Source organism: Botrytis deweyae, assembly GCF_014898535.1.
Source record: "Botrytis deweyae strain B1 chromosome Unknown BDEW_038, whole genome shotgun sequence".
Classification (NCBI taxonomy): Eukaryota; Fungi; Ascomycota; class Leotiomycetes; order Helotiales; family Sclerotiniaceae; genus Botrytis; species Botrytis deweyae.
In genome coordinates this window covers 188,343-207,213 of record NW_024066245.1, presented here as the reverse complement: position 1 = coordinate 207,213, position 18,871 = coordinate 188,343, and the positions used below count along the sequence as shown (strand labels likewise).

General features: G+C 42.4%; 8 protein-coding genes across 8 annotated transcripts; 3 read left to right on the top strand and 5 right to left on the bottom strand.

The window, feature by feature from the left end:
- Positions 1-94: 94 nt before the first annotated feature.
- On the bottom strand, positions 95-1,047 carry EAE98_010612 (uncharacterized protein; the record flags this gene model as incomplete). Its single annotated transcript, XM_038958233.1, has 4 exons — positions 95-376; positions 436-522; positions 585-797; positions 910-1,047. 4 exons carry the CDS (start codon positions 1,045-1,047, stop codon positions 95-97), a joined length of 720 nt encoding a protein of 239 aa, XP_038805417.1.
- Positions 1,048-1,809: 762 nt separating this feature from the next.
- Positions 1,810-4,278, bottom strand: EAE98_010611 (uncharacterized protein; the record flags this gene model as incomplete). The annotated part of the gene is made up of 2 exons (XM_038958232.1): positions 1,810-3,843; positions 3,901-4,278. The coding sequence occupies 2 exons, from the start codon at positions 4,276-4,278 to the stop codon at positions 1,810-1,812; spliced, it is 2,412 nt and encodes an 803-aa protein (XP_038805416.1).
- Positions 4,279-5,247: 969 nt separating this feature from the next.
- Positions 5,248-7,032, top strand: EAE98_010610 (uncharacterized protein; the record flags this gene model as incomplete). The annotated part of the gene is made up of 4 exons (XM_038958231.1): positions 5,248-5,498; positions 5,550-5,895; positions 5,946-6,562; positions 6,627-7,032. 4 exons carry the CDS (start codon positions 5,248-5,250, stop codon positions 7,030-7,032), a joined length of 1,620 nt encoding a protein of 539 aa, XP_038805415.1.
- A 705-nt stretch (positions 7,033-7,737) lies between these two features.
- Positions 7,738-8,700, top strand: EAE98_010609 (uncharacterized protein; the record flags this gene model as incomplete). Its single annotated transcript, XM_038958230.1, has 1 exon — positions 7,738-8,700. The coding sequence occupies one exon, from the start codon at positions 7,738-7,740 to the stop codon at positions 8,698-8,700; it is 963 nt and encodes a 320-aa protein (XP_038805414.1).
- A 325-nt stretch (positions 8,701-9,025) lies between these two features.
- EAE98_010608 (uncharacterized protein) lies at positions 9,026-10,806 on the bottom strand (the record flags this gene model as incomplete). The annotated part of the gene is made up of 4 exons (XM_038958229.1): positions 9,026-9,287; positions 9,498-10,105; positions 10,156-10,677; positions 10,726-10,806. 4 exons carry the CDS (start codon positions 10,804-10,806, stop codon positions 9,026-9,028), a joined length of 1,473 nt encoding a protein of 490 aa, XP_038805413.1.
- Positions 10,807-12,358: 1,552 nt separating this feature from the next.
- EAE98_010607 (uncharacterized protein) lies at positions 12,359-14,251 on the bottom strand (the record flags this gene model as incomplete). Its single annotated transcript, XM_038958228.1, has 3 exons — positions 12,359-12,417; positions 12,484-14,105; positions 14,154-14,251. 3 exons carry the CDS (start codon positions 14,249-14,251, stop codon positions 12,359-12,361), a joined length of 1,779 nt encoding a protein of 592 aa, XP_038805412.1.
- Positions 14,252-14,337: 86 nt separating this feature from the next.
- Positions 14,338-16,931, top strand: EAE98_010606 (uncharacterized protein). Its single transcript, XM_038958227.1, has 6 exons — positions 14,338-15,067; positions 15,132-15,487; positions 15,535-15,912; positions 15,961-16,040; positions 16,091-16,232; positions 16,284-16,931. Exons 1-6 carry the CDS (start codon positions 14,940-14,942, stop codon positions 16,736-16,738), a joined length of 1,539 nt encoding a protein of 512 aa, XP_038805411.1. The 5' UTR covers positions 14,338-14,939; the 3' UTR covers positions 16,739-16,931.
- Positions 16,932-17,165: 234 nt separating this feature from the next.
- EAE98_010605 (uncharacterized protein) lies at positions 17,166-18,531 on the bottom strand (the record flags this gene model as incomplete). Its single annotated transcript, XM_038958226.1, has 2 exons — positions 17,166-18,148; positions 18,279-18,531. 2 exons carry the CDS (start codon positions 18,529-18,531, stop codon positions 17,166-17,168), a joined length of 1,236 nt encoding a protein of 411 aa, XP_038805410.1.
- Positions 18,532-18,871: the final 340 nt, after the last annotated feature.

Below are 18,871 nucleotides of genomic sequence, written 5' to 3'. Positions count from 1 at the left end.
GCAACCCACAACAACCTGCCAGATTACCTAGATAGTAATGCTCCCTTCCATAAGCCACCAACAGCTACCGATCCCAATCCTCCTCAGAAGCTAATCAAGACATATCCCAATCATCACCCTCCCATTCGAAATCCTCATCATCCGCATCCTCCATCTCCACAACCACAAAGTCCTCGTCTTCGCCCTGCTCCATCATCTCTTCTCTCTCTTCTTCTGCCTCAATCTCCTGGATTCTCTTCTCAGCGTTCTTAGCCTCCTGCGCCTCCTTAGCCTTCTTGGCCTTGATAGCACGAACGCGGTCAGTGAAGCTCTCGGTACTAACCTCAAATTTTCGTGCTAACATGAGTTTCTTGTTATAAGTTTCGTTGAGGAAGATCTTGGATTTGTCAGCAATTTCATCTGGTAAGAACATTTGTATGGACGGAAAAGACTTACAAGAGCAGCAGTGTCATCCTCTCCTTTTTCTGCCTTCTCATTGATCAACTTTTTAACAGCTGCACAGTATTTTCTTCGGATTTGTGTCTATCATGTATCATTAGTTTTATCCTACTTTATCTTCAAGCTCTCATCCGAAAAGCACTCACATAGACTGGATCTGGATCTACACCAGGGAATTTCACATCCTCCCAGAGACGTTTGACAAGCATGTCTTGACTTCTCCACTTGATGTATGCCTCTCCAACATTTGGATGACGAAGTCTGTTGATTGCCTCGAGACTAGCGAGCATTTGTTGCCATGTGCCTGACTTTGCTTGGGAGAGAACGATGGCAGAAGGAGCATAATTATTTGCGTGGCTCTGTAATGTTGAAATTAGCCCGTAAGTTTGCATAAAAGGGTAGAAAAATATTTCGAGATTGACGGCGGAAGATGGTTCTGGAATGAGAATAAAGGGAAGGATGTATACGAACAGTAATCCAGGAAGTCTGATCCGTGTATTCAAGTTGTGGAGGTGTATCTAGACCTTCATAGGCATCCAAAGGAGGAAGTCTCTTGTTGAAATTAAGGCTTTGTGATATTTCATTCAAGGCGCGTGCTGCTTGATTCATGATTGATGATTTATTCTTTGTGTTTTGTGATGAGATTCTTAGCTCAGAACGTGAATGGAGTAAGAAATAAAAGTTTTTTGCGTTCTTTTTGTTCGAAGCTGTGTCCTTTTATGCCGCGAAAAGTTTTGTTCTAAGTTACTTGAAGAAGTCGAGGGTTATAGAATCAACATTAAGGTCTTAATAAAGAGGAATGCCAGAACTTTATACAAAAATTGTGTGTCAATACGGCAGAGATGTTTCAATACATGATTATCTATACCGTTCAAAGAAAGAAACTTGTTGAGATGATTGTGTTTGGTACGGTTGAATGAATTGTATCCCAGCGATTCACCATCACTGTGGGAATAATCTGTTGTGTTGTACCACACGACTATTATCTGTTGCTGATGTTCCATCGAATCATGGTATACATTATTACAGGGAGATATCAATGATCATAATGGAAATATGCAGCTGATTTCGTCATCGCTTATAAACCGCATCAAGTGTAGGGACCATGGCAATGAAATCTACGCCGAAAATTCTAAAGGGTGTGGTCGATGAACAATTTCGATACGTATTTCTCAAATTTTTCTGCTGGTATCGGCCAAATAACACATTAAGTATGAGATATGTATTTCATACAAGCCGGCATTGCAGTCTATTTTTCATGTATTCTATGAGATAGAAAACTTTCCCGAAAGCGAATCATCATTACTAATTTTAGGAAAACGATGGCCGGCCATGATTGAAATCATTGTATTATGCCTTATACGATCTATTTTATAGTTTAAAAGATTGCTCCACGCCTTCTAAAAGTTTAGTATCGTGAGTTACTCCCTTTAGTACCATTTGAACCCGCATGTCACTAGAGCTGAGAACCTTAACCACTCCAGAGTCGTCCCAGGAAACATCTACACTTCCACCTCCCGTAACCACAAATGTCCCTTTCATATGCTTTACTAAATCATATCTAGGTTTAATGACCGTTGTTAGACATCCTTCGCTATCTTCTGTGGTTGGATATTGAATGCCAACAATTTCCCTCACAATCTCATACATTGGAGTTGCACTCCATCCGTGGCAATCACTTCTAACCATGCTTTCACTCTCTGCCCAAGTGGTCAAATTCTGGTCAAGCATCTTCTTCCATGGGCCTAGTAACTCCTCCCAAACTTCTTCATAAATTCCAGCTTTAGCAACAGCTCGGAACATATAGAAGGACATTGCGAATGATACCTTTGCAAGCCCCAATGCTTCTCTTTCGTGAATAGTCTTTCTCATTAGATCTTTGGCTGACTCTCCACTAATTGCATCGGCAAGTACTGCGAAAATCTGGACATGTTGTGAACTCTCTCCAATAGCGCCAGGCCCATCGAGATACAGACTCTTGTTGCTATCATAGCAATTTTTATTGACAGACTGAATGATAGCACTAGCTCTATCAAGGTATTCACTTGCAGTGTCCTTCCTGCCAACGGCTTCGGACAAGACTGCAGCAGACCTCAAAGCCATTGCATAAACTAAGCTGTTGATAGTTGCAGCTCCTTTGTCAAAGTATGCTTTGGGAACTCCTAGACTAGAAAATCCTCGTCCTGGAATAAACCACTCTTTCACCCAATCAACGAAGGCCCACGTACCTTCTTCGAGAAATTGTCCCACAAGGCCGAGCTCATTAACACGATCACTGAAATGATCCAAAATTCCATCAATAGTGCCCAAATACTTTTTGATGAATGTGATATCTTGGAAGTGTGATGAATGATCATGAATCATAAATATCCAGTACAAAGAGAACTGAGGTATGTTCATGGAGCGGCTAGGATTTGGAAAGTGCGTTTCCAATAGCCCGTCATCTCTACGAGATGCAAAGAACTCATGAATTGTTTTCCGGGCAAGGAGGTCCGAGTGAGAAATTGTGTAGGAGAATAGAAGTTGAGAGCGAGTGTCCATGGTAAATTGATTTTGTTCATAGTACGGACAATCCTCATGGGTTTCATGCATACAATTGAGGAGAGTATTGACAGATGTCGAGTGGAGCTTTTCCACAAGAGGGGTACTACTTATAGTAGTAGTGATAGGTAAAGGGTAATGAGTGGAACGGTATGTGATGGAGTTAAACGTAAGTGAGGTATGTGGGGGACACGCTACAGATATCCGAATATATCGGAATGTGCGCCACCAGAAAGGTTCGTAATAACATTTTGTCTGGTTTGCATGACAGATGTATGCATCAATCGGTCCATACAATTTTCCAGTCTTGAAATTCGTACGGTCCTCTTTTGACCTTGGCTGACCACTATCCATATCATTCTCATAGGATTCAGCACAGAGAATTTCAATCTTGGGTGCAAGAGATGCATAGCCGTCAATCTCGAAGCTAAATTCAAGAAATCCAGTAGTCAAGCTATTCGATTCGATTTCGACGATTGTATCTGTGCCAGCCTCTAACTTCAAAGGTCTATCGTTTTGCAGTAGCATTTTCCAGTCGCTCAAGCTCGAATTTTCAGAGCATTTTACTGCATTGTCAAATCGCTGAGATATTTCAGGAAGGTGAGGGATGGGCCTGGGCATGAGTTTTCTTGCATCTAGCATTGGTGACATCTTCCTCTTCAAGGTCTTTATCTCAGCGTTCTTCCAACATGAATCATCAAACTCGACTTCCTCCCATCCCAAAAATTTATTGTCCGCATGAACCTCTTCATTGAGGTTTAGAAAAGGAGGGCCCATTCGATAATCCCATTTTGAAGATGGTAGTAGTGATGTTTCTTGGTCTTTAGCGGCTTTCCAAGTTGCATCGGTATGAAGCTTTTGTTCCTGCTCATATATATTAGCTCATTGATTGTGTAGACCGCCACCTCAGAATCTTCTCACCCCTATCTGACACCAGAGAATGAGTCCTGGTAGAGAAGTTCTGGCCATCGATGTGCCGGCCGCAGTTGTTGCGGAGAACCTTAAGACTCTTGCACTGAACACATTCTTTCCAGGCTGCAGAAATGGAGTGATATCCACGGTCTCGTAATACCATCTTGTTGGATAACTTTTGCAAGGCCCAAAACTGATTCGTTTGCCGTTCAAAAACAAACGATACCGAGTATCTGCAGAGACATGAAGGATTGTTTCTTCAGTAGGAAGCTTCTCCAGAGTAAATGACTTTCGAAATAGAACAAATTGACCAGGATCGATGGTATCGTCAAAATCTGGCACCCAGATCCATTGTGCTTCGTCAGTGAGAAACGGAGAGGAGGGCATGGTGAAAGCTTGAGTGGTAGAAAGAATAGCTCAATTGAAAGTAAGAATGGCAGCTCATGGCTACTAAGTATTCTTTAAGGTAGTCAAAGATTTAAATTACTTTTCTTCTTGAAACTTTAGTCCGGTTAAAGATTCGTCAACATGTCTCGAGCGTGTTTAGTGTACCCCATACCGTCCACTACCCCATGCGGAGAGAAGGTGGAAGGAGTGAAGTGGAAGAGGTGGAAGAGTGGACGTTCCAAGAAGAGTAGTAGCTCGCTTAAATGGACCACGGACGCTCATAGGGCTCGTGCTTGGAATGGACAAAACAGCGTCGACCGAAATGTACCAACACATACCCACATCTCTCTAGTACTTACCCCGAGAATGCGATATTAGTCTAGCTGCCGCCGGGTATCTTCAATCTCCATAAGACATGCCGTCACGGGAATCTGCATCTGGATGAGATCTTCGGCAGTGTTTTCGCCGCTGGCAATAGCAGCATTATGAAGCCTAATATCACTGATAGAACACGTAGCCTGTCATCTCGCTGAAGCAGTTTTTTATGCGATTATCAGAAAGTTAGCGACAAGTGTCCTTGGCTTCCTTCAATAAGACATGACCCCAGCCTAGATCTTTCCAAATTAGCTCTGGCAAGTACCGTCAAGCTTATCGCTAATGTTGGCCGTGTCATGGATATCACCCTATTGAGGGCAGTGACAAGGCGGCTTAGGGGAGTCGTACCCCAATCCCCACACATCCAACGCAATGACTTCTCCAGTTCAGCCACCGAGAATCTTCTCCATACCAAGTGCTTCATTCTGCTGCACTCCACACTCCCTCCACATAACACATCTCCTCCACACTCCACCCCACTCCACTATCAACAAGCGTTTCGCCTTGAATTAAAACAGTGCCATTTTCCCCCTCCTTTTCTTAATTTAAATCTCGTCAATTGACGATTAGCATCTCTTCAATTTGAGTAGCACGATGGCGACAACAAATTCACCTGTTGTGGACAACAAGACCACAGACGATAATGTTAAACTGTCAGCACAGCATCTCGAACGCGTGGAAACGGTCGACACAACTCAACCCGATGTTTCGGACCTCAGCATTTGGCAGACAATCAAACAAAATCCTTTCATCGTGCTATGTTGTATCTATGCTAATATGGGGGCACTGATGTACGGATTCGATAACATTGCACTTTCACTTTGTTTGAACATGGTGCCATTCCAGTCAGTTTATTTCTAGTTGTTATGGGATCAATAACTGACAGTTCTTTTTAGAGCGCAATTTGGTGAACAAATATCCCCTGGTACATACATAATACCTGCTTATTGGCAATCATTGTGGAATGCCATGGCACAAGTATGTACAGGTTTTGGTGCTTGGGGAGCTGCCCCTGTGTCAGATCGTTTCGGTCGTCGTGTTTCCTTCTGTGTATCTGGACTCATCTCAATTGCCGGGACTGCTGTCATATACACAGCCACAACACCTGGAGCTTTTCTCGGAGGCAAAATGGTGAATGCTATTGGACTTGGTATGGCTTTGACTACCGGTCAAATCTATGTATCAGAAATTACTCCTCTTAGGATTCGCGGAGTAGCATTATCAGCGTATGCTTTTAGCATGGTAAGGTGCCTCATTCTCAATCATTAGACTGTGTTGCTAACTATTTGAAGAATTTAGGATACCTTATCGCGGCATCTGTTGCCTTCGATCGTGTAACAATCATGGATCAGTCTTCATACAAAGTTCTCTTCGCCTCAAACTGGGTTTGGCCGCTAGTCATTATTTTATTCGCTTTCATCATTCCTGAATCACCCTATTACCTTGTCCGAAAAGGCAATTTATCTTCTGCCACCAAAGCTCTTTCAAAACTTTACAACAAGTCGATCTCAGTCGAACCCATTCTCGGTAGTATGGTCCGAATTACACGGGAAGAAGAGTTCCAAGCCAACGCCAGTAGCGAAACTTCTTACATGGACCTTTTTAAAGGTACAAATTGGCGCAGGACAAGAATCATTCTTTACACAAACGGTCTCAATCAAATGATTGGTGCTACTTTCATCTCTAACGCTCCATACTTTATGATCACAGCCGGCCTTTCTTCATCTCAATCTTCAATGATGATTGAATTGGGTATTGGTTTTGCGTTGATTAGTAGTTTCTTTACATTTTGGTTCATGACTTTCATTGGAAGAAGAAAAATGATCTTATCTGGTATTTCAGTTGCTGTTGTTCTCTTCTTGATCATGGGTATTGCAGCAAGTGTCTCTTCATCGAAAGCATCATCATGGTGCGTCACATTCCCTCTACCCTTTATCACACTTGGTACAGAACATAGCTAATTCACTAAACAGGTGTGTGGGTGTAACACTCCAAATGGTTTGGTTCACCATCGGCCCCTCCATCGGCCCTTCCATCTCCCTTGCCGGAGAAATCTCCTCTCTCCGTCTACGAGCTAAATCCCAATCCCTCGGTTTCTTTTTCAACTATTCTTATTCTACTGTTTGGAATGTAGCTGTACCATACATGTTCAATGCGACCGAAGGAAATCTAGGTGGGAAAATGGGATGGATATTTTTTGCAACAGCTTGTATTGCATGGTTTATTGTGTGGATAGAGATACCAGAGACGAAGGATAGAACATATGGAGAGTTAGATGAGATGTTCAATGAGAGAGTGTCAGCGAGGAAGTTTAAGACGTACAGAACAGAGAGAAGAGTAGCAGATGCAAAAGTCGAAGATGAGAATCCCGGGGTGTGAGATTGCTGGGCTTGAGATTTCATGATTATGATTTCCTTTACTGATTTTTAGATACACGGTACAGTTAAACTCAACAAAAAATAAGAAGAAAAAAAAACTTTAAACAATCCAAAATCAAACCAAAAAAAAAATACAAAAAAGGCGTTTGGGGATTTTCGTTTGTTTTGTCATCGCTCTAGTGTTCGAGAAAGACATTTCAGTCAAAAATGTTTCGGGATTTCGTTGGATAACTTGAAACATGGTTTTATCCAATTGACGATGATTGACGTATCCAGAACTTAGCGGTTCAATCAACGCTCTCATTCAAGGGCGCAACGGATTTATTGTCCAAAACAAGTGTGTTTCTAACTAGTATCTCAAGCATCTCATCCAGAGAATGTTACTTGTCTGTCATTCATCCAACCCAGAACTCTTTTATGTTATTTGAACATGAAATTACAGTTACATTGTTTACGGGGTAATGCTTTTGAAATCCTTAATTGGGTGTTGACGAGTGTGTGTCGAATTTAATTATCTACCTAGTTGTATATGAAATGAGTGGCCAAGAAGAATGCGGGGTCAAAAGCTGACAGCTGGCACCGGATAAATAGCTCAGAGCCTCATACAACTACTACTTATTTTCGCAATGTTAACCTCCATTTCAAGTCAACAGTTACCAGTTTCTCTTCCAAATCCCTAGATTGAGATAATTTTGGATACGATATTATGTCCTCTCAACTTTTCTATCGCGTTTATTCACCCACAAGCGCTGGTGGCCTCGTTTCTGGTAAAGCAAACCAGGGTTGGCATCGACCTTCTCATATAAACCTAGAACGGGAATTCGAGAACCATAAGAAGCTCTCTAATCGAAAACCAACCGCTTTGGTTTCGGTGACTTCTAGTATCATTAGAGCTCTAAAAACTGCGTTCGATAAGCATTACAAAGATGGAGAAGATCTGTCCGATATTTGGATTGCCTTTATTCAAGTTCCGGATAGGGAACTAGATGTATGTCATTCTGCAAAAGAGATGGCCAATAGGTTTCGTGCAAGAAACCCTGCGTTATTCAAGGATGAATATCTCTTCGAATGGGAGATTCCAATGAAGTATGTTGTGCATAGAATTTCTGCGCAGACACTCTTTGACCGTGGTCTGAATATGAAAGAGTATTGTGAGAAAATAGGGGATGAAGATTCAGATTCTTCGATGATTATACTACCATCGACGTCAGACCTACGGACTAACATCGCAAACGCCTTGTGTAACTTCACGATTGATCGTAATGGTCACGTCTACAATAGCCACGAAATGTTTGAATGTCACGTACGGCTAGCAAGCATGGTACGAGCTTTTGGAGCAAGAGCATTGGGTTTGAATATTGCGTGGGAGATTTTCGCAGATTGCTGTAAAGGTCGTTTCTCCTCAGCAAGACACTTTAATCAGCGATATGACGCCATAAAAGAGGGCTGTCACGAAGTTTTATTGGATTTTTGGCTCCTTGATAGCCAATTCAACTATGAATATGAGTGTCATTTGGAATATGCCTTTCATCTCCAAGAAACAATGACGGCGCGATGGGATGAATTTTTAAGAAATGGGATTGACATCTACGACGATCACACCAGGTACGAAGAAGAACTTGAAATGCTCATGAAGATTGAGGCAGATGCGGTTAGTATAGGGTTGTAAAAACTTCATGTGCAGATTCAGTATTCTATGTCAAGTAGCGTCTGCTTCGAAGTAATTCCCTTACAAGTATATCGGGACCAAGTTTGAACGCATCGAGAGCTTCCCAATATTAGCTCAATATGTCATTTTTGTGGTTTAGAACATGTCTCCGTTTTATTTCTTTGCACATCCCTCATGATATGCAGCTTTACACTATTCCAGATGCTATATTCAGGGGTACAATGGGAACAAATCATTGAATGAAGTATTCGAGTATCTACAATACAAGATGACCGATAACCAAAAACAAGTATAGCTTCCCCTCCAATATCTTCTGACTCACTTGTTAAAATCCTTCTCTCATCGTAACAATACATTCATGTCCCTTTGGCGCAATCAAAAAGAAGTTCTCAATATCCATTCCCTCATCAGTTTGGCTCGAGGCAATTCTAATTCCTTTGCACTCCCTGAAAAATGAAGCAAGAACTAGCTGAATTTCCATTCTCGCTAAATGAATACCAATACATGTGCGTGTTCCTGCACCGAAAGCGTGATTCGCCGTTTTGAAATCGTCTGATTTGGGACCTAGCCAGCGTTCGGGCTTAAAACTATATTAGACGGATCATGAGTTAGCTACTTGTTTTGTGGAAAAAGTGGATTACAGGCAGTTTCAAATTGTCTGGGCCGTAGTCCAACGATTCAAGGCTTTCAATCTGCGAATCGGGCCGTGGAAACTGACTACGGCTCGGAATAGTGGAGACTTCTGGAGGAAGGGGACGATCCGAGATTGGGAATCGGGTGAATGGAGGGATAAATACCTTTCAGGCTCTGGAAAGATTTCCGGATCCCGGTGAATTGTGTAAGATTGCGTGGAAACTGTTAAGGATCCAGGAAGGAAGTATCCATCTAATTCAACACCTTCTTGGGGAATCACTCTAGGAAGACCCCCAGGCGCTGCCCCCCATAGCCTCAATCCTTCCTCCATGACTGCATTCAAGAACGGTAATCCTTCAACATCCTTAGATTCGAAATCATCGCCTAAAGTGTCAACCTCATCTTCTAGTTGTCTCCGCAATTTAGGATTTTTCAAAATGTTGTATAGCAGAAAAGTAAGCGTATTAGCAGTCGTATCAGTCCCCGCTACAATAAAGTTCGAGGCTTCCTGTTGAATGTCAAAATCTGACAATGATCCCTCCCCATTCTCAGACTTTTCTTCGGCGAGTATCTTGCGGAATATGTTAGGAGTAGCATCACTCTGTGATTTTGCATTTCGGACAGCTATTGATGCATGATCTCTCAGTCGATCATCAGGAGTCTTGAGGAAAGAAAGACCTGACATCCTTCCAATTTTGAAAAGCCCAGGGAATTCGGCGCGGATACCAGATACCATTGCCACCTGTTGAAGATCTTCGATGTATTGAGTTTTCTAGAGTTAAAATGAATAACTAAGCAAACTGTAGAAAGGGAAGAACTTACCCGTTCCTTTTCTAGTGTTCCAAAACTCTCTCCAAAACAGAGATGTCCTATGACGTCTGCAGCCATGAACATGAGGAATTTCAAGACGTCTGCTTCTCCTACCAAAGCATCTCTTTTGATTTTCTCCACCGCCATGTTCGTCTTCTTCCTAACCTCGCTCTCCCAAGTTACTTTCAAAGAGCTCTTACTGAAAGCATGCGAAAACATCTTGCGACGGACACCATGGTCTTTTACATCAATCATGTTAAAAACACCGTCTGGTCCACTCACAAATTTCTGATACCATGTAGACTTGAGAAAAGGTTTGGAGATGCGGTGGATAGTTTTGAAAGAAGGAATTGAAGAACATGATACTTCGTTTGGAGTAATGAGGACTATGTGTCCATAAGCTTGATGGAGGGAATGAACGTATTGAATGCGACGACCGGTGAATATATGGTATTTAAGAACGAGATTGGTGAACCGCGCATACCATGGGCCGGGAATCTTGCGCAGAGGTGTGAGGTATGCTTGATGAATAATCTGGACGTGTTAGTATATAGAACTTGGTATCTTGAGGATTGTTCATACTTTGACAGAGAACGCGAAAAAGATGAGGACAAAAACTAGTTGGGCTGTCTGAAGAGATCCAGACCAGACAAAGAAATCCATGTTGAGCTGTGCCATATCAAAAGAGAAGATTGAAATCGTTGATTGATATCGAATATGAAATTGAGGACTTCATCTTTATATAGGAAAGTGAGAGAGATCAGGGCCATCACTCCACCATTGTCATGACTTTATTTCCATAAAATACAGTGAGTATACGAGACAAACCCTCTTGAAGGATCCTATACATAAGATTAACCTCTTTATGAGGGTGCACTTGCAGATCTTTCAATTTTGTGTATTCTTATTAAGCCAATAAAACCGTCAGGATATAACTATCATATAATAGATGTATCAAAATTTGGATTGGTATTTATTAGGGTAAAACAGTTACAGAAATATGGCCTGATTGGGATCAATCGGGAGCAGAATACTATTAGACAGCGACTAGTGGGTCACCTCGCTACAGAAATAGCTCCCTATATCCGTGGGAAAGCTCACCAAACTCGGTATCCTTATAGAGAGATTTTACTGCAATGGGAATGTTTGCAGAGTACAATGTAACGGCTTGGAAGATGCCATAACTTCTGGACAATCCATTGTCCATCGTAGGCCGTGAAATAAGACATCGTACGCACCAAGCTGTCACGATCCTTGACTTCATGCACATCGCAATTGGTTTTCCCACCAAAACTCGCTTCAAAAAGTGAAATCTTCAAGATCCAATGCAATGCAACGTGACAGCTCAGAAATCCATCCAATATCATTCGACAGGTTAAGGTGCAATCCAATGCAATAATGTATGTATGGTGGACTTGGTACGGCAGGACCAATAGTTAGAGGTGAAAAAGCCGAGTGAAGGGAAGGAGTGGGGTTAGCTCGGACTCCGTCCAAAACTCCGTCGATTAGCGCCTAAATTCATTAGGGGGGAGTACCATAAAAACTCGACAAACTGAGATCCTACTTAACCGCATTTAGCCTAGCATATTGTCGATCTCCCCAACCGGACTTATTGAAATCTAACATTTTTTCCACTTTTTCTAATCACTCACATATTTAAAGCACGTGAATTATTTTTCAAAATTGGAAATTAGAAAAAAAGTTGATTTTGATTTTTTTTTATTATTAATTACTAATAAGATCTTTAATTTGAAAGCAAAATATTAATTATTGATTTAATAATAATTTATTGAAGTTCTTCAAAAAAATGTTTCTTGCTTACAAATTGATTTAGTTTGTAGAGTGAGGCGTTTATACTAGACTAAATGCGGTTAAGTAGGATCTCAGTTTGTCGAGTTTTTACGGTAACAGTTACATCCGCCCATACAATTGCTGGCATGATCAGACGGAGAATTGAATTAAAGTGTTGCGATGTCATGTTTCAGTATGACGATCTTAAGTGCCGATCCAAACGGGCTGTTCGAGGACTAATAAAGTCCGCGATTGATCTACCCGTTAAAGTACAATTCCCGCCTCGAAGTAGAGCGGTACCCCAGATTTTGATTATGAAGCTCTTTTTTCCTTTTGCTGTTTCTATTCAATTGAGTGTGAAGTAGAGCAAAATTGACAGTGGTCTTTGCTAATAGTCGTGCGCCATCTTGGATCAGTCTAATTTTCATAGTTCATCTCTATGGATACCCCCACTATCATTTTCGAAAAAGGTATTGATGGATTCTAGAATGGTATTAGATATGAAGACTTCGGATTGACGATGAGCGCGTTAAATTTTGGGGTACTAACTAAGATTTACCACCAGAATGTCTACTTCCAAACCGACCAGACCCGATTTCGACAGTTTGCCATCACTAATCATCCAGCCCGATTCTCCATACAAAGTCTGATTTAAGGAAACCACGTTTCCCGGCAAAGTTACCGAGAGCTCATCTACAGATTCAACATACTCTCCATTAACAATACCAACCATCATCTGCTCTCCTACAATCCACGCACTTACATCTAATAAACCACTTCCCAGTCCTTTAATTGCCTTCGTCCCAAACAAGAAATCAAGTGCAGGTGAATTCTGCAACACCTTGCCCAAATCTGCACTCCCAGCGTTGGCAGAATCTGTACTTGGATAAATCCAATACGTAATTCCCTTCGCATCATGATTAACGCTCAACATCATCATTACTTCTACTTCTGCTGCACTCGGTATACTTTGCCAATACTGCGATTCGCCAAACGCTTGGACTACTGACCATGTAGGTTTATCTAGGCCTCCTTGAACACCTGGTCCTATATTTGCTTGATAGTTTTGAATATCATCAAGTCGAGTCGCTACGTCTCCTAGTTCTCCAACACAATTATCACACCCACAATCTCCATAAGTTTCATTGCAAGGAGTTCCCCACGGAATGGACCAAGTGGCATTTATCGCAACCGGGTAGGCGTCTTGAAATATTATATCTGCACCAGCTGAGTATTCGGGGTAGTAGAAATTCTGGCAGTTGAGGACCAGACTGACGGGATGGTACGGGTCTAGTGATTTAAGTTGTGAATAAGCAAGTTGGGTAGAGTTAAGAGAATATGCCCATCCATCCGGTTCATCGGCGGTATACCAAGACAGGAGAGTAGTTCTGTTTTGCCAGAGAGCTACCTGTTCCGAGATGCGTGTCGAGTTTTGGAACGCGAATCGCATATCGTAGAGATTGAAAAGGTTCAGCTGATCCATTTTATCCCAATACTCTATGAGTTGTGCAGTGGGATAAGATTGGTCAGGAAGACCACCGTCTGGAACGATATTTATGGTGTTGAAACCGAGTGCTGCATATGCCTCGAGATTGGCCAGCGAGACGTTGTCGGGTGTTACATAAGAACCGTCGGCGTAATATCCATTTGGAAAGATTGCATACCAACCATCCCAATCATTTTTTTCATTTTGAACATAGAGTCCCCCATAGAGGTTATCAATTTTCACAGCACTACCATATCCACGTGATGGTAGTACATAGACATTAGTGCTTGCAGTATAAGTTTGTTGACCGTCAGGAGAAGTGGCATGGATCGAGACTGCAAAAGGCTGTAATCGTGCAGTAAATGAAGAGAAGGAAAATTCTATTAGATTTCCAGTTGAGTTCACGGGAACCTTATTGGTGGCAAGTAAGTCACCTGACTCTTCGTTGTAAATTTCAATATCAAGCGTCGTGAAAGGCGAGCTAATATTGCTTCCAGGTGTATTAAAAGTAGCATTTTTATATGATCCGCCAAAGATATGGGATATACTGGCATCAATAATGAAAGTTCCTTCTTCGTCACTCTCAAGGAAAATTGAGTATCGAGGTTGTATCGTTACATAGAGTAGCGGATCGTACTGAGGTTCTGGGAATTTGAATTGCCCTCCTGGATCTAACGAGTGATTTCTAACAAATGTCAGCAAACTCGCGACACGGGACCCTATCACAACTCACGTGCTCATGTACGGCTTTCCGCACCAGGTTGGGACATCGGATGGGGCATTGAAAGCGACAGTCTGAGATATAAAAGTCAAGAGGAAAGGAAGATACATAGCGAAGTTTACTTCTAAAAAAGAGGAAAATTAAACAAAAGAGGCGTGAAATTGAAAGGTCGTGAGAAGCCATTATACTCTTACCTATATACGACGACACGGTGGAACTTTTACCCCTCTTCGTCACACCTGCCCAATCAGGACGAAATGCAGATCCATGTCACGTGTTATTGTTGCCATCGTCCCTCCACTGAAAAGCCGGGCGGGGTCACCGGGGTCTGCGATAAGAACTCGAGAGTTCTGTCGGCTCGCTAGAGTTGTGACCACAGCCAACATCAGTCAACACAGTAAATCATCAGTGGGTACGAGCGATAGACCAACAAATTATCGCCATGATCCATGCCTAGATACGTGAAAGGAAGGTTGGTATCTAGGATCGAAGCAGCCGCTTAAGTCAAACAAGCCTTGACAAGCTTCGATGGCTTCGATCTTCCTTGCACATGCATTGGAGCATCTCTCCGCATGCAGTGAGATAAGGCGACTTGACTCCCCAGGCACAAGATTTTCCTATCACAGTTTCATGCTGAGATAAGAAACATAAACATGAACCTTATTCTTATGCTTTGTTTAAATTTTCAAGTCGAACGTAAAATTCTCGCAGCAGCATCGAAAGACGTATTTTTGAGCCTTACTGACGTCCACCGGTTGAAAATAGTTGTCACCTAATCTTATAGAATTTGAAACTGCAATGGCGGAGACAATACTGGCCCAAATAACACGCCCAAGAGTTTCGGGCTCGTCATGGGTAGTATCAATCCTCCTAATCCTATGTTCGTGCATCACGTCAACTACTTTTGGTTACGATGGGTCGATGATGTTAGTCTCCCCGATAAATCCACTTTCCCCCGTAGTTCATTCCTTGATATTCACGAAAAGATAGGAACGGACTCAATATACTCCCCAGCTACACAGATTATTTCAATCTGAACACCGCAACTCTTTCTCTGAACACAGCCGCGCTCTGGATTGGTGGCGCTATTGCTGGTTTGACTTATGGACAAGTAACCGATATCATCGGACGCAGATATGCATTGTTCTGGGCGGCCGTTGCTACATTCTTGTCTGTTATCCTTCAGACGGCTGCGCAGAATACTGCCATGTTTGTAATAGCTAGGATTTTAGTCGGTTATGGAACTTCGGCCTCGACTCTTACGGGGCCGACGTATGTTGCTGAGACACTTCCCTACAATTGGAGAGCCTGGGGACTAGGAGTGTTGAACGATTGTTATTATGTTGGTACGAGCTTTGATTGTTCATTATAAACCCTAACATCTAACAAACAGCAGGGGGACTAATTGCAGCTGGTGTGACGTATCAGACAGCTACCTACAACTCGACCTGGGCATGGAGAGTTCCTTCATTAGTCCAAGGGATCTTTAGTATTCTTTGCATTGCCATTTTGCCATTTGTGCCGGAATCACCTCGATGGCTAGCATATGTGGGGCGGACAGAAGAGGCGCTCATCGTTATAGCTCAGACTCATGCAAATGGAGATACCTCAAATCCCATTGTGCTTGCGCAATACAAGGAGATTATTGACACGATAGAATATGAGAGAAATGTTGGTGAGACTATAAGTCTAAAGCAGATGGTTAAAACACCAGTTGCAAGAAAGAGAGTCTCTCTGGCAATCTCAGCTGCGGTAATCTCAACTATTTCAGGTGGGTACTGATTTCATCTATCGTCGAATATGATTTTGACTTTGATAGGAAACGTAATCGCAAGTTACTACTTGGGAACAATGCTTGACAATGCCGGAATCACTGACACCACCACGCAACTTCAGATTGTGAGATTCCTAACCTTATAATGTTAGCAATGAGCATTGACCTTTGGCAGAATATAATCCTCAATGCTTGGTGCCTCTGTTGTGCTTTGGTTGGAACATACTATGCCGACATACTTGGCCGGCGTCCAACTGCTATCATTAGCACATCGCTTCTGACTGTTTTTCTCTTCATTGTCGGTGCTCTTACCAAAGGTATGCTCTTCGTCCCTCAAGCACCCGCACAATTTTCTGACATGTAGAAAGTATATGGGACATCAACAAATAAGTCCGGTGTATATGGGACAGTTGCTGCAATTTTCCTATTTCAAGGAGCGTACTCTTTCGGCTGGACACCACTTCTCTACTTGTACCCCCCAGAAGTACTCAATTATCCCATCAGAGCCAATGGAATGGGCCTCTTCACTTTCGTGCTCAACGGTGTTGCACTCCTGATTGTATTCTCCTTTCCATTTGCACAAGAAGCTATGGGCTGGAAAATATATATGATGAATGGCGCGTGGGATGTCTTGGAGGTGGGATTGATCTGGAAGTATTGGGTAGAGACGAGAGGAAAAACGCTCGAGGAGATTGATGAATTATTTGAGGGTACTAAACATTCAGATGCACCTGACCTGGAACGCATCGTACAAGGCGAAACGCAACCAGAAGATGGTATTTCTGACAGCATCGAAGTTCTAGCATCCAGGAAGAGTGTTTGAAGCGAGGTAAACTTCCGGAACAGTTAAGATATTGATTGTTGTGAAGTCATCGACAATCAATCTACAGTGCTTTGTAACATAGTGAAGAAAGCCTAGATAATTAGATACCTACATAGCTAAGTAATTGATAGAGAAATCCGAGTTGCCATTGTATTATTGGTAGAACCCCTCCTTTAGAATTAGTCAAGAGAACATGTAGAATCATTATTTAGACCTCAATTGAACCTCAAACACCGTGGCAGCTCAATTTAGACAAGACTCTTTTCCGAGTTCTCCAAAAAAATTAAAATGTCAAATAAATTGAAACAACCAATGAAATTGAAATAACGGAATGAAATTGTTTCAATCCAGAATTAGACAGGGTCCCCGCTGAGAAAATTTGCAAGCCTTCATCCACCCCAAGAAGAGAAAAGTAATATAAGGCTACCTAGTCAAAGTCGTCCCATTTTTGCAACAAATCCGATGGGAGAACTCGATTTCCTTCTCCAATTTGTTTCGTCACACGTAGTGGACCCTTACCGTCCCAACTAATCTCCACACGATCATCTTTGGAATCTTTTATCACCTCTAAAATTCTCTTCAGAAGAACATGGAACTTGCTCAACAAAGTAGCATGTTCTTTTTCCCATTCTAGGACCTTGTCCTTAACGTTCGATACTTGCGGGTTGTCGAAGAGTCCAGATTTGTGATAGGCAATCAAGAAGTTGGGAGTCTGATTAACCCAAAGTCGAGGAAGAATCTCTTCCATGTCAAAGGTTTTTAAGTAACGTCGAGTCTTCATATCAAAAATCTGACTCTGGGACTTTTTGACGCCTTGCATTCGCAGGTCCAGCTTAGAACTATCGGATACCGCCGTGGTGTTACCTACTTCCAACTTGGCAAATGATTGATCAATCGATGCCTGTACATTCTCCTCTGATCTTGACGAGGCAGTTGCATGTGGCTCTTGCTTCTTGAGATACCCATCAGTCTCGCTACGAACCAAAAGATGAAGATCCGCAAAATCATACTCAATTATCCGCTGATGTGAGCAAGAGCCACCAACATCTCTGTCCCATGTAGTATATCGTTCCGGAAATGTATGACCGTAACCTCGGAGGTCCTCAATGGTTTCTGTCGGACTTTTTCCTTTTCGGATGAAGAAAACGGTGTCTCCGACGAGATCTGCATCAAATCGGAATGGCATATCCAACGAGCCTGCAAATCGTAGAAGATTTCCAATTGTAGACCCGCATGCCACCAAATCTACATCCTGCAGCTTGAAATCCGGTTCAAGAGCCAAAAGTGATCGAACGACAGGCTCCATGGGATAATTAGGATATCGAGCAGCGTTGATATCGCGATATACAGCTCCACTATCTTCAGGAAGCTTCTCATCTTGAGTGGGAGGAGACCAAGCTGGAGGGGAACCTGTTCCTCACGTGTTAACAATTAAGTACGCTAGGGTTTAATTCATGAACAATCGAGAAAGTATGCTTCAAAACAGCAGCCGCCTCTCGATGCCAGTGTTCCTCGATTATGAGAATAATCTTTTACCTACCTGGTACAAGAATTATGGGATTTTTTCCATCGAGCCAGTTGTAAGAAGCGACATAGTTGACATTTTCAATTATGGGAGCATCTTCTTCAATCAACAGATTTGATATATTGATGCTGTCGATCTCTGGTCCAAACGGCTTATCCGATACTGGCGGAAGAACATGAGACGCTGAGCCTTGCCTGAAGCCCCCACGAGCCCCACTACTCACACCCCAGTTTCTTCTTCTATAATTGCTATCTTTGTACGACAACATGATCGATTGCAATTATCGCAAGTACCAACCGAACGACGATTTCTGCTGATTATTGATTTTCCGATATGAAGAGATTCCTAGTATCAGGAATATATCGAGTCTGGAATGCTCTGATCATGATTGAGGAATACGTCCATTTGTAAAGGCAAAAGCATGAATCAACCTCACAATGTAACCCTGTGTCCTCCCAGGAAGCCCATTGGCTTTGCCATCTTCTTTCTGTGACTCACAGCGCATAGCAAACGGAAATGCCTTGCCATTTGGTCTCAGTGTATGCCGGTCACTTTCATTGGCCCGCAGGACCTGCCATTTATATGTCGCTTCACAGAGAGAAAATAAT